Source organism: Rhinatrema bivittatum, chromosome 2 (genome assembly GCF_901001135.1).
Source record: "Rhinatrema bivittatum chromosome 2, aRhiBiv1.1, whole genome shotgun sequence".
In the NCBI taxonomy this organism is placed as follows: Eukaryota; Metazoa; Chordata; class Amphibia; order Gymnophiona; family Rhinatrematidae; genus Rhinatrema; species Rhinatrema bivittatum.
In genome coordinates, this window is record NC_042616.1 from 100417099 (window position 1) to 100435403 (window position 18305).

Genomic DNA, 18305 nt, shown 5'->3' on the forward strand with positions numbered 1-18305 from the left:
GGGTTATGTCCCCCGTCCAGCAGATGGAGTCAGAACAAAAAATTCCCAGGGGAGGTCCCTTATAGCCACGCCTCCCCTGGCTCAATCCTCAGTATAGTTCTGACTCCAGCAGATGTTGAGCAGGGGACACTGCGGTCCCCAGCATCAAGCCTTAGGGTTTTCTACTTTCCTAATTTATTTTATTTTGCTGTGAGGGATCAAGTTGCTTGCTACTAAATTTATTTTAACTATTTAGTTTTAGAAAAAGCAATTCCTTTTTGTTCCTCAGAGAACAATTTTTTTCTTGCTGACAGGCTGTGTTTTCTGTCTTATTTTTCTTTCTTTCCTACCTCTTCCCTTTTTATCACAGGGTTGGAGGTAAGTGTTTAATTTTTGTTTTAGGGCGTCGTTTAGGGGAAAGAAAGAACTACTACGGGGCTTTTAGGTCCGAGGGAGCACATCAGTGGTGCCGATCCCTCCCCTTTTGCCCGAAGCCGCTTGTACCCGCCCCATCCTTGAGGTGGACGGCAGTCCGAAGTTTTTTCTTCCCGACCCGCGGCCCCGCGATGTAATATTCCCCGGGGCCGCCTGCCGTCGAGAGGTCACATTCCTCGACTGTTTTCTCGGGTCGGTGGGTGGGTAACCGGGCCGGACCTTCAGTCTCTCTGTACAGTGTGACTGATTTTTTTCGCGAGCACGCGTGCTGCCCCTCCTCCCTCCTGTCAGGTTTCAGTTTCTTACTACGGTAAGCAATTTTACCTGCTCCGACCGAAAAAAATTTTTCTGTCAGTATGTCTTCAGAAGGGGAAGACAGCCCTCCTGCGAGGGAGGTCGAGCGTCTTCAGGACCGTGGGGAACGAAAAAGACACGCTCCGTTTCCGTCGTCCGCGGCAACGGCGGCCATTTTGTCCTCAGCTACAAACGATGGTTTCTCTGAGGAGTATACAGACGCTCAATTTTCTACTACCCTGCCTATTTCTGCTGCTGGAGTTCAGCCTGTGTCTCGGCCTGGGACATCTTCTCATGATTTTTTCTCTCCTGAGTTTGTAGTTCTAATGCACAAAGCATTTGTATGCAGCAGACACAGCTTTCTGGGGGGAGGGGGTCCTCCTCCAGCTAAGCTGCCTTGTACGATACCTTCCCTGGGAAGTCTCTTTCCCCAAGGTGACACCTCTCCTCCGAAGGGATGCCCAGGAATTTCTGGGGGTTCCCTGCCCACTCCAGCAGCTCCGCAGCCAGTAGGGGGTGGAGATCCCTCTCTGGATCCACTCTCTGATGATCCTTCCCTGGTGGCTCATGTCGAGGGAGATGATCCCAGGGTTCTCAGAATTTTTCAAGCTGGAGAGCTAGAGGAACTTATACCACACATCCTACAGGAGATGGATATTGACCCTCCTCCGGACCCAGTGGCTCCAGATCCTAATATTAAAAAGGGGGATCCTCTTTTAGCAGGTCTTCGTCCACTAGCAAAGGCTTTTCCTACGCATCATTCTATCCTACAGCTAATTTCCAGGGAATGGGACACTCCTGAGGCTAACCTTAGGGTTGGTAGAGCTATGGACAAATTATATCCTTTGCCAGCGGATTTTTTGGAACTTCTTAAGGTCCCTGCTGTGGATTCGGCTGTTTCTGCTGTGACTAAACACACCACCATTCCTGTCACTGGCGGAACAGCATTGAAAGATATTCAGGATAGGAAATTGGAAGTCTTCCTGAAGAGAGTTTTCGAGGTTTCAGCTCTGGGTATGCGAGCAGCTATATGTAGTTCGTTAGCACAGCGGGCAGGACTCCGATGGGTGCAACAGCTGCTTACTTCACAGGCTCTTCCAGATTCTGAGGCTCAACAGGCTGAAAGATTGGAGGCAGTGGTAGCTTATGGGGCTGATGCTCTCTATGACCTTATCAGGGTTCAAGCTAGAGCCACGGTTGCAGCGGTGTCGGCACGCCGCCTCCTTTGGTTAAGGAATTGGTCCGCGGATGCTTCATCCAAGACACGTCTTGGGTCTCTTCCCTTTAAGGGCAAGTACCTGTTTGGTGAGGACCTGGATCAGATTATTAAATCCCTTAATGAGAATACAGTTCACAAGTTACCAGAGGATCGGCCACGCTCGTACAGGACTTTTAATACTAACAAAGGCCGATATCGTAATCAACGCAGAGGGCGTCCCGCCAGACAACAACCACCTCGACCCCCTTCATCTCGTTCACACACTTGGAATCAGTCCTTTCGAGGCCGTCGACCCGGTAAGGATGGTCAAGGTGCGGGCACCTTGGCTAAATCGTCTCAATGATGCCAGGCGGACCCACGAGTCGATTCCCCGGCTGGGGGGTCGACTTGCGCTCTTCTACAAGGCGTGGGTCCAAATAACCTCAGACCAATGGGTTCTAAGTATTCTAAGACATGGCTACGTGTTAGATTTTGTACGCGCTCCACCAAACAGATTCCTGTTCTCACCTTGCGGGTCTCTTCTCAAGCGCCAGGCAGTTCGACAGACCTTAAATCGTCTACTTGCCTTGGGGGCTATTGTGCCGGTGCCGGTCTCCGAACTGGGACGGGGTCACTATTCCATTTATTTCATAGTGCCCAAGAAGGAAGGTACGTTTCGTCCAATCTTGGATCTCAAAACAGTCAACAACTCCCTCCGCGTCCCTCTATTTCGCATGGAGACGCTGCGTTCGGTCTTGGCGACTGTACATCCGGGAGAATTCTTGGCCTCCTTGGATCTGACGGAGGCATACCTACATATTCCGATTCTTCCTTCCCATCAACGTTATCTTCGCTTCAAGATTTTAGATCAGCACTTTCAGGTCCGGGCTTTACCTTTTGGCCTAGCCACGGCACCTCGAGTTTTCACAAAGATAATGATCGTAGTTGCAGCGGCGCTCAGGAGGGAAGGAATTCTGGTACACCCTTACCTGGACGATTGGCTCATCAGGGCGAAATCACAGTCACAGGGAATTCAGGCGGTCGACAGGGTAATTCAGCTCCTCCAGACCCTGGGGTGGATAGTCAATTTTACAAAAGCAAGCTTCAACCTTCTCAGACTTTGAACTTTCTGGGTGCCCACTTCGACACAAGAGCTGCCATGGTGTTCCTCACCCAAGAGAGGGCGCGAGCAGATCATCAGGTTCTTGACTCTCGAGTTCCCGAGGGCGTGGGACTATCTTCAGGTGCTAGGAACCATGGCCTCCACCATCGACCTAGTGCCATGGGCGTTTGCTCATCTACGACCACTTCAGAGGGCATTGCTTTCCCGTTGGAAGCCAGTGTCCCGGGAATACCAGGTGATCCTTCCAATTCCAGACTTTGCAAGACGCAGTCTTGTGTGGTGGATGGACCCCTTGAATCTAGCTCAAGGTGTTTCCCTGCATTCTCCAGACTGGATCATAGTGACCACAGATGCCAGTCTCTCGGGCTGGGGTGCGGTCTGTCAGGACAGTGCGATACAGGGAAAGTGGTCGAAGGAACAATCGTCTTGGCCCATAAACCGTTTAGAGGCCAGAGCAGCTCGTCTTGCCCTACGGGGTTTCCTACACCACCTACGTCTCAGAGCGGTTCGAGTCCTATTGGACAACGCTGCCACGGTGGCGTACATCAACCGTCAGGGAGGCACAAGGAGTCGGTTGGTGTCATTAGAGATCGACCGACTAATGGATTGGGCGGAGCGTCATCTTCTCCGTCTAGCAGCCTCTCATATAGCAGGCGTCGAAAACGTACAGGCGGATTTTCTCAGCCGACAACACCTGGATCCGGGAGAATGGGAACTCTCGGAGGAAGCGATGGCTCTGATCATCGAACGCTGGGGAGTTCCTCGCCTGGACCTCATGGCAACGGCCAGGAATGCAAAGGCAGCTCTCTTCTTCAGCCGAAGAAGGGAGCACGGTGCAGAAGGAGTCGATGCACTGGTACTTCCTTGGCCTCGACAGTCCCTTCTGTATGTCTTTCCACCGTGGCCTCTGGTGGGAAAGGTCATCCGAAGAATAGAAGCTCATCAGGGTCCAGTGATACTCGTGGCACCGGAATGGCCTCGATGCCCGTGGTTCGCAGATCTCCTCCAGTTGGCGATGGAGAATCCTCTTCGACTGGGGCACCTCCCGCGGTTACTACGCCAGGGTCCAATATTTTTTCCAGAGGCAGATCGCTTCTGTCTTGCGGCCTGGCTTTTGAGAGGCGCAAGTTAAGACGTTGCGGTTATCCTGAACCAGTTATTTCCACTATGTTACGGGCACGAAAGACTTCCATGTCGGTTACCTATGCCCGGGTATGGAAAGTCTTCGAAGAATGGTGTGTCTCCAAGCACATTCAGGCTCTACAGGCTTCAGTGGTACAGATTCTTTCCTTCTTGCAGGCGGGATTGGATCTCGGGCTAGCCTATAATTCTCTCCGGGTTCAGGTGGCGGCTTTGGGGGCTTTTCTTCAGGGGACAGACGGCAGTCTTCTGTCTTCTCATCCGGATATTCTGCGCTTCCTCAGAGGGGTCAAGCACTTGAAGCCTCCAATCCGATCACCTTGTCCTTCGTGGAACTTGAACCTGGTGCTTCGAGCTCTCTGCTCCTCTCCCTTTGAACCTTTGCGTTCGGCTACCCTTAAGGATGTCACTCTTAAGACAGTTTTCCTGGTGGCAATTAGCTCTGCACGACGAATTTCGGAGTTGCAGGCTCTCTCCTGCCGAGAGCCATATCTTCGTTTTTCGCCTGATGGGGTTTCCTTGCGTACTGTTCCTTCCTTCTTGCCTAAGGTGGTCTCCAGTTTCCATCTCAATCAGTCGGTAGACCTTCCTTCCTTTTCTTCCTCAGAATCGGCTGATCTTCGCAAGTTGGATGTAAAGCGAGTCCTATTGCACTATCTGGAGATAACCAATGAGTTCCGGCTCTCAGATCATTTATTTGTTCTTTGGTCGGGACCTCGGAAGGGATGTATGGCTTCGAAGCAGTCCATTGCTCGCTGGTTAAAGGGAGCGATCATAGCGGCATATCTTGGAGTAGGTAAGTCTCCGCCGTTGGTGATTAAGGCTCACTCTCTACGAGGCCAAGCGACCTCCTGGGCTGAGAGTTCTTCTGTACCAATTCAGGAAATCTGTAGAGCGACCACTTGGAAGTCAATTCACACTTTTACCAGACATTATTGTCTGGACGTCCGAGCTTCCTCTCTCGGACAACTGGGAGACAGGGTTCTTCGGGCAGGGCTGTCCGCGGCCCACCCATGATGGGAAAGCTTTGGTACATCCCACCGTCTGGAATGATCCTGGTACGTACAGGGAAAAGAAAATTATTCCTTACCTGCTAATTTTCGTTCCTGTAGTACCATGGATCATTCCAGACACCCTCCCTTATTTTGGGGGTTTCGTGTTATTGGGGTCATCCCTGCTTACCTGTCTCTAGTTTCAGTCTTTTTCTGTACTTCTGGTACTTCAGACTGTTTTTTCATCACAATACTGTTTGCAAGTTTTTACAGAGTTCGGTTTTTTAGTTACAAACTAGTTTCCAATTATTAGCCAGTTGGCTTTTTGTTTGGTTCACTTGATCCCTCTGTTAGTATTATCTCTTCTCTATTGGCTTTGATAGTCTGTTACTGAGGATTGAGCCAGGGGAGGCGTGGCTATAAGGGACCTCCCCTGGGAATTTTTTGTTCTGACTCCATCTGCTGGACGGGGGACATAACCCACCGTCTGGAATGATCCATGGTACTACAGGAACGAAAATTAGCAGGTAAGGAATAATTTTCTTATTTGTAGCAGGGAAACCCAACCTCCAATGTCACATACTGCTGTTTGACTTGGCACCATGTGAATTCACAAAATGTCTTGCAGTGATTGCTGTGCATCTACATAAATTGGGAGTTGTATGTATTTCCTTACCTAGATGTTTGGTTGGTCAAGAACTCTTCTCCAAGGAGATGCTATCTCTACAATCAGTGAGCAAAACCAGCTGTTTGTTTGGAAATGCTTCAGTTAGTCATATACTATCCCAATACCTATTTAAACCATTCATTCAATTAAAATTTATAGGAGTGCTGCTAGATATAATTTGGGCAAAAGCCTGTTTTCCAGAAAAGGACCATTCACTTTTTGCAGTTGGAGAAATAACAGTAGGCACCAGCATATAAGACATGTTGAGGTTGTTGATCCTGATAGCATGGATAGTACACGTCTCTCCCTTGGTATGACTCCATAGGAGAAATCCAATGGGATTAGGATCTCAGTGAGCCCAGGCTTCTTGAAATCTACAAGACAGCCTCTAGGACTCTGGATTGCTCAGGAGCCAGTCACATCTGGCCAGAGAAATCTCCTGCCACATTCCCTCAGCATAAATTGTTATGGGGAGCTTATGTAAAGGGATTCTAAACATGGAGTTTTTCATCTGCTTAGAAAATTCTCCAGCACATACGTTTCTTATAACTAAGGGTAATACTGTAAGCTCCAAAGGCTTTCAGAATTCAGTTGGCTAACAAAATTGTTTTCAGACAGACATCCAAATAGCTGTTTTCTTTGTGAATAAGCAGAGAGGAACAGATTCTTATCCCTTGTGCCAGAAGATATCTAAATGCGGACCTGGACCATTTCAAAGGTCATGGACTTTGGAACCACATACCTGGCAGACAACTTGAGTCAGATCCTGGAACTACACAATGGTCCTTGGACAGGGGGGTAGCAAATTGAATATTCCATGAGTGGAGAATGTGGTGTGGATCTGTTTGTGTCTTCTCTTAACGGAAAGTTCCTGAATATCTACTCCAGGCCCAAGAGTAGTTCAAGGCAAACTAGCTTTAGATGTCTTTCCATAGATTGGGGATATGGTTTTTCTCTGTGCTAACCTTTCAGATCCTCTCTAGCGGCAAAAAATGTGATAAATCTCAGAGAGCAGGGACCATGATCCTTGTGGGCCTCTCTATTGGCTGAGACAGATTTGGTTTCACACTTATGGGAGGAGTTCATCAGGGAACCAGTCAAGTTGGGGATTTTCCCAACTTATCAGTCAAAACCAGGAAACACTGATGTTCCAATATTGGGTCTTTAGCTCTCACAGCCTTGTCAGTTGACCTCTCATCTAAACTTCTACTATAATAATAATGTATAATTGTTTTCAATGCTGTGTTGTAATTCGACATGGGTTTCTATTATAAGCAGACAACAAATATTTAAAATTAAAATTTCAAAGCCAAAAAACTGTTCATGTTTTTTTTTTGCTACAGTGTCTTATGACTGATTATTTTTTATTGCAGGTACCGTAAATTGGCATTAAAATGGCATCCTGATAAAAATCCTGACAATAAAGAGGAAGCAGAGAGGAGATTCAAAGAAGTAGCTGAAGCATATGAAGTTTTATCAGATTGTAAGTGGCCTTAAGACAATTCTTTTGTAGCCTGTCAGCTCACTAGCTGTTTTATAAAGGCAAATATTATAAGGACAGGAAAACTGTAAACCTTTTTTTTGTACATACAGATATTAGGTGACCAGGTTTAATAAGATCAGTAAAATACAAAGGAATATTAAAATATGGACCAAAGCTACTACTTTAGTTTTCTGGCATATTTATGAATTTGTGAGGGCTTTATCTTCTCTTTAATAATTTACATACTGTACCACGAAATAAGTTCTCGTGTTTTATAGTTCAAGATTTCAGAAACTGAACCATATCAGCAATGTATATAGATGACCTAGCTGCATGTTTTTTTTTATGTGCAAAGCATGAAAGGTAGAAAGGATGTAATATTACATAATTACAGATGATGAGACTGACATAATTGAAAAGTTTTTTTTGTTTTTTTTTTTAAAGTGGCAATTGGAGTTTGTCTCCTGTGAATTTCCTTTGCTGTTAATTATATACTTTACACAGGGATTCAGCAGTTCCTGGCATGCACATGAAGACCTCCTTCTCAGCACACTGTTTTTTCCTCTAAAAATGCTGGCACCATGCTCATGTTGAAAATTCATAGGCTAACTCTACTAATCCCATGATGCATAAGATTCGGAGCATTCTTGTGAGTTTTGAAACTGTAATGCTAGCATTACAGAAGGAGCATAAGAATATGTTGTCATAGTGAGTGAGACTGGTCCGTCAAGCCCAGTATCCTGTTTCCAACAGTGACCAGTCCATGTCTCAAGTACCTGTTAAGTACCCAAACATTAAATAGATTCCATGCTACTAAAGCTGGAAGTAAGCAGTGGCTATTCATTAAATCAACTTGATTAGTAACAGTTTATGGACTTCTCCAGGAACTTATGAAAATCTTATTTAAACCCAGCTACACTAACTGCCTTAACTACATTCTCTGGTAATGAATTCCAGAGCTTCATTATGCATTGAGTGAAAGAATTTTTCCCGTTGATAGCAGGGCTGAATTAGCCATGCTGTTTAGGGAAGCGCCACGATCCCGGGTAGGTGGAGTTTCTCTTAGCTGATCACAGAGTTTTGAACTCCGTGCGTCTGTGCGGTCGTCTTCCGGCGAGGTTCCCTCACCTCTTCAGTTGTTTTTTTTTTCCGCGAGCCATTCGCACGCGGGGTATTTTTTTCTCTGACTAGATTTTTTAATCGAGTATTTCGGGTTTTTTTTCTCTCAGATTTCACATCCCAGATGGCTCCGAAGCAGTCTGGTTTCAAATATTGCCAATGTGGCAAAATTATGTCCATCACAGATGGACATAATTATTGCTACATTTGCTTAGGCCCAGACCACGATCAAAAGTCGAGCCGGGACTGCGGCAGGATGTCTCCAAGGGCCCAAAGACACCGGGCCGCCAAGATGGAGAGGCTCCATTTGAGCACTTCGGCCCCACCATCCTCTGTCCATTCTTCGCCGGGACCGGTGAAGTCGGGTAAGGCCCATCTGAAGCAGGCGTCCTCGCTGGGACCAGCGGGACTCGAGAGGCCTGAAAAATACTACAGGCTAGGGTCTCACACACCCTCAAGGCCTCATTCTGAAGCCAGGGATTCGGCAGAGAATATGCATCGTAAAACACCGGGGACCATTTCATCAGAGCCTGCGCAGTCTACGTGGAAAACACACGACGCTTCAAAACTAACGAAGCACGGCGCACCGGTGCATAGCCGAGACGACACATCCTCGTCGCGTCACACGACGCACGGAGCAATCGCGAAGCACGGAGCTGATATGGCGCACAGAGCAACTGTGCAACACGGAGCATCTACGATGCACGGAGCACATACAACGTGAAGCCTATTGCACGACACACCACGGAACATAGAATAATCCGGGATGCCCCTACAGCGCATGGTGCTAAAACAATGCACCTCCAATCACCAGAAAGGAGTGCATTAGGCAAACATAGCCATAAATCACATATGGCTTCCACAAAACAAATAATATGATCAAGAAGTTCGTCAAGAAAATCCGTAACCAGATGTAGACATTCAAGGCGTCTCAACATCAGACTCCCTATCATCAGGCCATTCTCCTAGTGGTAGTTCTTTGGCCAGTCTCTCATCGTTTTCTAGAAAAAAAGACATTCTCCTTCCTTTACAAGTACCATTAACGAAACACATTCGCCCTTCGCCAGTTATACCTCCTCAAGGTCAACACAAGGGACAAGTACCGGAGGATATCTTGCTTGCGGCTATTCCAACAAGACCCCCAAAGCAAAAGATTCATATTCCTCCACAAGGTACTTTGGCTGCATCAACTATGACGAAAATTTCTGATATTCTCTCCTCTTTTTTCCAAGAATTGGAAAAAACAAAGGAATTACAAAAAACAAAGGAATTACCTTCACAACGTTCTCCAGAAGATTCTCCTGCACCGCATACAGGATTAGACCCTCCAGAACCAGAAAAAGAACATACTCCAACTCAACCTGTCAGCCCAGGTTCTCCGGAATCAGTTTATTCCGTTACTACTTCAACGGGTATGCCATCTGACCCTCAGGAAGGGTTACCTGAACCATATTCTCCTCCCGAGGACTTGACCTATTTGAAATTTGTTGAGAAAGTGGGCAGTCTTCTTCAGGTGGAAACAAGAAGAATACCTGACCCCAGGGCTGAAATGCTCGGTATCTTAAAGATATTCGAATCTCCTCCCGAGCCTACTGCTCTCCCACCTCATTCAGTATTAGAAAATCTACTCTTTAAAATTTGGAAGACTCCTTTCTCATCACCGGCTACTTCTAGAAAGATTGACATCAAATATAAGATGCGTAATTCAGCAATTTATGAATCAGCCCAACTACCACACCAATCAATAGTGGTCGAATCAGCCTTGTCCAAGGCAAAACAGAATAAGTTGCATTCAAATACCCCACCGGGTAGAGAGAATAAATGCCTAGATGATTTTGGGAAAAAGATCTATCATTCCTCTATGCTTACCAATAGGATACAGCATAACCAGTTTTATACTACGCAGTACCTCTTTGACACACTCCAAAAACTGCATCCACTGTGTATATCCGAAAACAATACACCGCACCAATCCTGCTTGGAGATGGAAGAAGGACCTTAGGCATTTATTACGCTCTATTTATGAATCTTTCGAATCTTCGGCAAGAACATCTGCTTCAGCTATTGCGGCCAGGCGTATGGCTTGGCTCAGAGTCAGCGCAATTCGGACGGATGTCCATGAGAAGTTGGTGGACATCCCGTGTATGGGCGACAATCTCTTTGGCGATAAATTTGGAGATATCGTATCACATTTAAAAGAACAAAGTGCAGTGGTACAATCTCTCACCACTCCTGCAGATTCTCAGAAGTCGCAACATCGATTCTATCCTTACAGTCTGTATTGAGACCATACAGCAGGCCTTATACACAGTACAGACCTCAACAGTATGCCCCTCCCAGAAATGCAGCTCAGCAGGGCGCTCGGGGTCGCGCCAGGCAGCAAAGAACAAAACAAGTGCCAACCCCTCAGCAGAAGCCTGCTTCCTCTTTTTGAAATTGATGAAGCCACCACCTCTACCTGCTTTCATAGGTGGATGCCTTCAATTTTTTCTCCAAAATTGGGATTCCATCACTTCAGATCAGTGGATACTAAATATTATCAGAAACGGTTATTCTCTAAACTTTCAATCCACTCCATCTCTTCCTCATATTCCTCCGAAGAGAATGATGCAATACCATTCCACATCCCTCACAGCGGAATTGAGCAACCTGCAGATTCAACAATCTATCCAAATTATTTCCCTTCATCAGCAACACCAGGGATTTTATTCCCAATATTTCCTCATTCCAAAGAAGTCTACGACCCATTCTAGAACTACGACTACTCAACAAACATATACAGAGAGAAATTCAAAATGACTTCTCTCAAAAATATCCTACCACTGATTCAACACAATGATTGGCTATGTTCCATCGACCTGAAGGACGCATATTCCCATATACCAATTCACCCGTCTTCTTGGCGTTACCTATGTTTCCAAGTTCAGAATACACATTACCAGTACAAGGTTCTCCCATTTGGCCTATCTTCAGCCCCAAGGATATTCACCAAATGTTTAGCAGTGGTGGTGGCTCACCTAAGGAAACTTTCGATCCAAATATTCCTTATCTGGACGACTGGTTAATAGTAGCATTGGACCAGTCTACACTGCAAGAACACACGATACGCACGTTCGAATGTCTTCAGAAGTTGGGATTTATAATCAATTTCGAGAAGTCTCACCTACAACCGACTCAAATACTTCAGTTTATAGGCGCTCGCATAAATACAGTGGAAGAGAACGTACCTTCCCCAAGACAGGATGCAAAACGTACAATCACTGGCACACAGCCTACTTCACAGAGGACGGGCAACAGCTCGCCAGGTTCTTCAACTCCTAGGTCACATAGCAACAGCAATCTGTGGTTCCCCACACCAGACTACACATGCGCCTATTACAATGGGGTTTAAAAACTCGGTGGTCTCAATACATACAACCACTTACCACCAAGATTCAAATTACAAACGCAATGAAAGAGGACATTCGATGGTGGCTCCTGTCCAAGAACCTTTCCTCGGGAGCTCCATTCAGTTTACCACCTCATCAAATAACTCTGACCACAGATGCCTCCAACAAGGGTTGGGGAGCACATCTGAACGACCTGAAAACTCAAGGTCTGTGGACCCCTCAGGAATCCACATATCAGATCAATCTCCTGGAGCTAAGAGCCATCTGGAATGCACTGCAAACCTTCTCCGATCAGATACGGGGATCAAGCCTCATGGTATATACAGACAACCAGGTAGCCATGTTTTACATAAACATGGAAGGAGGGTCCGGTTCATGGACTTTCTGCCAAGAAGCAACACGAATTCTACATTGGGCAGTCAAGGCCCAAGCATCAATTCAAGCAATGTATCTTCCAGGTCTGGACAATGTCACAGCAGACAGTCTCAGTTGGATTTTTCATCCGCACGAATGGACCTTGAACCCAGAGGTGGCACAAACCATCTTCAAAGAGTGGGGGTTTCCCAGAATAGACCTCTTTGCCATGGAAGCAAACATTCAAGTCCAAACCTTTTGCTCAATTTACCCCAGCAATGAAAGGATGGCTCCAGATGCCTTTCTCATTCCATGGACACCAAGCTTGATGTATGCATATCCACCCATTCCACTCATTTCTCGAACGATTCAGAAATGCATCCAGGACGTGTTGGACATGATTTTAATAGCCCCGGCATGGCCGAGACAGCCCTAGTACACGTATCTCTTGAAATTCTCCATTCAACCACCGATACCGCTACAAAACCTTCCACATCTTCTGACACAGGAAGGGGGCTCACTACTTCACCCCATGAATCAATCACTTCATCTCACGGCGTGGAGGTTGAGAGGCAAATATGAACTCCTTTAGGCTTATCCTCTCAATTAGAGGATATTCTTATTGCGTCATGGAAACCTTCAACTAGACGTAACTACAAAGGGAAGTGGCAACGTTACTTAGACTGGTGTGCTCCAAAGACCCTTTTTCATCTACAGGCACTCAATTATTGCAGTATCTGCACACACTCTACGAAGCAGGATTAGCAACCACTTCGGTACGAGTTCATATCAGTGCTATAGCAACCTTTCATGAACCTTTTAATAACCTTCCAATGTCTAACCCACCCGTTGATATCTCGATTCATGAAGGGAATGCTCCGACTTCGTCCACTGGTGACTAAGCCTCCCATTCCATGGGACTTAAATGTATCCTAGAACAACTAATGCTTCCACCTTTCAAACCATTAGACTCTAGCCACATTAAATATATGACATGGAAAATGGTTTTTCTCATTGCCATTACTTCTGCAAGGAGGGTCAGAGAGCTACAAGCCTTGGTTCACTACTCTCCTTATCTTGAATTCTACCATAACAAGGTGACCCTTCGTCCTCACCCTTCTTTTCTAATTAAGATCGTAACATTTTTTCATCTTAACCAAACCATAACTCTACCTATTTTTATGCCAAAACCACATCATAACTAACATGAAAAACTTTTACACACGTTGGACTGTAAGAGAGCGCTGGCCTACTATAAAAACAGGACTCAATCAACTTCGAGACCTTCTCAACTATTCCTCTCCTTTAACCCAAATGAATCCTGGTCAACTAGTCTCAAAAAGGACTATAGCCAGTTGGTTATCACAATGCATACTTTTTTGCTACAACAAACGCTCCATCAAACTACCCACTAAACCTCAGGCGCACCAAATTCGCGCCACCGCAGCTTCAGTTGCACACTTAAAGTGCCATTAATTGAGATCTGCAAAGCGGCAACATGGTTGTCCATTCATACCTTCACATCGCACTATTGTCTCCAACAACAGACGACCTCTGCAGCACTAGGCACAGCAGTCTTATCACTAAAAAGAACATGAGACTGTCTACCACTTCAAAGGTTGATGTACTACCCTAAGAACAATAAATATACAAGGACACAACCAGGGAGCTTGGGACTCCCAAACAGCATGGCTAATTCATCCCTGCTATCGACGGGAAAAAGCAAGTTTGCTTACCGTAAACGGTGTTTCCGTAGATAGGATGAATTAGCCATGCTGACCCACCCACCTCCCTAGACAATCACAAAGAATCGGACATTCCTTCTGAGCTTACCTCTCGCTTGGCTACAAGAAACTGAAGAGGTGAGGGGACCGCGCAGACGCACAGAGTTCAAAACTCTGATCAGCTAAGAGAAACTCCGCCTACCCGGGATCGCGGCGCTTCCCTAAACAGCATGGCTAATTCATCCTGCTATCTATGGAAACACCGTTTACGGTAAGCAAACTTGCTTTTCTTGAATTTGTTTTATGTTTAAATGTTTTATTGGTGTTCAAAAAGTAACCAATAATGGAACAATGCAGGAGCACTGGATTGCTCTGATCAGTAACACCCCCCCACCCCCCACCGGAAGGCTACATATAAAGCCCTCAAGTGGGTTCCAAAGAAGTAGTCTCAGAAAAGTAATTCAAAAGCGAACTCCGCATCTTGAGAAGGAGCGACTGAAGATAAAGCCCCCAGATCTGAATAGAGGTTTTGGCCTTCCTTGTAGTGTCCACCTGTTCAATATACTTCTCAGAGACAAGTTGTGTATTAAATTTCGCTATTGGACAAGAGTGGGAGAATCCGTCTTCACCCAGTTTTGCAAAATAGCTTTTTTCCCCAACAAAAGCACTTTACGAATCCACATTTTCACATAAGCTTTACCCACCACTACTCCAGTCAGAGACTCAACATCTTTGGGCAAAGGGGTAGTTTAGTTTTCATCACACTATATATGTAGTGCACTACATTTCCCCAGAAGGCTATGATAGAAGAGCAGAAGCAATGACCCAAGGTGCCTTCAGCTTGGTTACACTTAATACACAGGACTGTAACAATCAAATGAAACTTATGTGCCAGTTTCTGAGAAAAATAAAATCATACCAAAAACTTATACTACATCTCTCGTAAGTCCATCCTGCTGGAGATAGCCAGGAGTTTGACATCAAAATTTAAGAGATTGGGCGGTATGAAGCAATACTGTGATCATTGCCAGATGTGGTGCTAGCGGAAAGGTCTCTAGTTTAATCAGTGTCTTCAATCCCAGGTATTCTCGACCTGGGCCTTCCAAGCCGTCCATCTGCTCATTTTTTAGATGATATGGGACAGGTAAAACTTCTTTCCGATTTGTAGACAGATTCTCTTTAAATAGTAAACATTATTTTCAATATCTGCAGTTCGTCGTTATATCCATTCCCTGGGGATCCAAGACTGGTCTCTTACACGTTGAGAATTTCTATCAGATTTATTCAATTATGAAGACCCAGCTCGACTCACCATTTCCTTTCTATGTAGGCAGATTCGGGGGTGTAAACCTCTGATAACTTATGAATCAACTATCTGGGGATGGGGCAGTGAATTGGGGATTCAGCTTATTGTATTTGTTTTTTCTCACAGGACAACCAGGATGGTAGTCCTCACATATGGGTGACATCACAGGATGGAGCCCAATCACGAAACCCTTCTGTCAAAGTTTCCAGAACTTTGACTGGCCTCTACTGGGCATGCCCAGCATGGCACTAACCCTGCAGCCAGCAGGGGTCCCCCTTCAGTCTTCTGTTTTTTTCTGTGCAGATGTAGCTACACGGTTAAGGAGCTCTGTAGAGATTCCTGACAGGAAAAAGTGCAGAAGTGTTCTTCAAGCCCTTTCCTTTTGTTCACAATCTGTCATTCTGCATAGCTGGGCCCAGAAAAGGAATGTGGTTATAGAGTGCTGTAAACGAAAGATCATAGATACCAAGGGAGATCTTTCACTTTATTCTGCAATTTTGAAGTAAGTTACATGTCAGCACCCCAGCTAGGCACAAGATGCTTGAGATTCTGCAATTCATAGATGCATCGAAGGAGGTGGTGGCGGTACCTGTCCATGATATATTCAAGGACTTGGTGGCCTGCCTTTGGGAGCACTCGACATCTTTGCCCCCAGTGAATCTCAAGACTGTCGTAGATTACTTAGTCCAACCTACCACCAACTTTGAACGTCATCAGCTCCCCCACCAATCGGTGGTGGTGAAATCAGCCCTGAAGAAGGCGATGAGGATCCACATCCATGCCTCAGCTCCTCTGGGGTGGGAGCATAGAGCCCTTGATGCCCTGGGCTGCCACGTGTTTCAGGGTGCAGTGTTAACTGCCCGAATTGCTTGTTATCAATTATACATGGGTCAGGACTTCTGGAATCTGTGGAAACAAGCCCTGGAGTTCAGTGATCGTCTGCCACAGCAATTCCAGGGGGATTTCCAGAAAATTGTGCAGCAGAGCCTTGAGTGCGACAAGCACAAAGTGTGCTCGGCTTATGACGTCTTCAAGACAGCCTTGAGATCCGCTGCGGTGGGCATTGGGGCTTGGGGGACAGCGTGGCTACGTGCTTGGGATTTACGTCCTGAAACTCAGAACTGCCTGGCTGATTTGCCATGTACAGGGGACAAATGTTTGTAGTCATTTAAGGAGTCTGTGGCATAGCTGAAGGACTATCTGGAGACCTTCAGCTATTGTCAGCCAGTACCTCTGACACCCAGCCACCCAAAAAGTCCCCACGACAATACCCAAAGAGGCCTTTTTATCGGCCATGCAAATGCTACCCACCTGCACCGCGGGCCAGGGCTGAACGGCCTACTGCCAGAGTGAGGCCTAGGCAGCCTCAACCACCCTGGACAACTACAGTTCCACCGCAGAACTCTGCCACGGGGGTTTGACTGGTGGCCAGTGTACATAATTTCTGTACTCAGGGCCAGGGCAACAAGAACACTTAGACTCAGTAAAAGGTATAACGTAAATTTTATTTGGCATTAAAAGTGTTCCTGGGAGATGCTGCATACTGGGTGCCCTTTGTCTTTCAAAATCACCAGCATCTCATCTAATACAGGAAGTGAACCTTCTTTTATAGTTAAACATACAGTATTGCCGAACCTTCTAGAATTACGTGACTGCCCAAAGACTCATTTACAGAGACACATCGTGCTGTTCACATGACAACCTATCCCTGAACTGCCCTGACAGGTTTTTCAGGTGTAGCTCATTTGCCATCACTTTCTAGATACTCCTTCTGTCCTGTAGATGATCTTGTCCAGTGAGGGTTCAACAGAATAGTGCCTGAAGCTCTCGCTGTTGGTTTCTTCTGATCTTCCTTTGATCTTCTGTGTTGTGTAAACAGGTAGTAGGTCTGTGTTCTGAATAGACAGTAGGCCTGAATTCTGTTGCTGGTGCCAGGACTTTAATTAAAGCTGTAACCTCAGGAAATCTTCATTCACCTGGCTCCTGTTAGTAGAGATAGGCATCTGTGAATCACAAGCTTGTATGTTGGTTTCGTGAGAACCAAGCTTTCTTGTATTATGAGTTAAATATTGCCATTGATGCCCACCTGGCCTTTGATTATAGGCTTTGCAGAGCATACAAGTTTCACAGATCTTCCACATTCTTGAGTCTAAGATGGTCAGAAGGTCACTGTATTTCAACAGTGTCAGTGTGAATCAGTCAGCGAGGATTCTGGGACTGGCTGAATGAGCCAAAGTTCTGAACCAAAGTTATCACCAGAGAGCATGAGCCAATCTTCTCTGCAGGACGCCGTCCCCCCCAGTTGGGGGTTGGCTCCAGCTATTCGCAGATAGACCCTCAATCACATCAGACCTTTTGGGTCCTATCCATCGTGCATCAAGGTTACAGGTTGCATTTCCAGCGACTTCCACCCCGTTCACCTCAGTGTCCCTGGTGGAGAGCAGTAGGGGGATTTGAAGGTACTTCAGAGCTCTCAGCCCTTGTACTGGCTTAAGTGATCAAACCAGTTCCACCCAGCCAGCAGGGTGAGGGGTTCTGCTCCAGGTATTTTCTAATTCCCAAGAAAACTGGTGGGTTCCAGCCCATACTGTTGAAGCGAAGGCTTTTTTGCCTCGGGACAGGGCAGAGACCCTCATGGCTCTTGCTAGAGAGATCTCAGACTGCCCCCATGTCTCGGGGCATCAGTCCCTCCGTCTTTTTTGGGCCAGATGGCAGCAATGGTGCATGTCAAAGGTTACTCATTTGTTCTTTGTACACCCCTGTTCTATGTAAACCGGCATGATGTGATTGTATCATGAATGCCGGTATATAAAAATTTTAAATAAATAAATAAATAAATGTCACCCCATTTGCTTGACCGCACATGCGCAGAGCACAGTGGACATTGTTCTTAATGGTGTCAGGCCACTCAAGACCTGCATGCTTGTGTTCTAGTCATGACACCGCTACAACAGTCTCTCCAGTGGTGGGCAATCCCCTCAGACCTGGAGACAGGATCCCCCTTTTGGAGCCCTCAACCCCAAGCCCCTCACCACCGCATCTCGGACAGGGTGGGGGGCTTATGTAGCGGGACTCCACACACCCAGGGGCTGTGGTCTACGA

At 46.3% G+C, this 18305-nt stretch overlaps 1 protein-coding gene across 3 annotated transcripts in view; it reads left to right on the forward strand.

Moving 5' to 3' along the window:
- Positions 1-18305, forward strand: part of DNAJB6 (DnaJ heat shock protein family (Hsp40) member B6) — a 320695-nt gene that overhangs the window by 69935 nt on the left and 232455 nt on the right. For all 3 annotated transcript variants that reach the window (XM_029588504.1, XM_029588503.1, XM_029588505.1), the window contains exon 3: positions 7202-7311. In XM_029588504.1, the coding sequence (XP_029444364.1) occupies positions 7202-7311 (110 nt within the window). The remainder of the gene's footprint in view (positions 1-7201; positions 7312-18305) is intronic.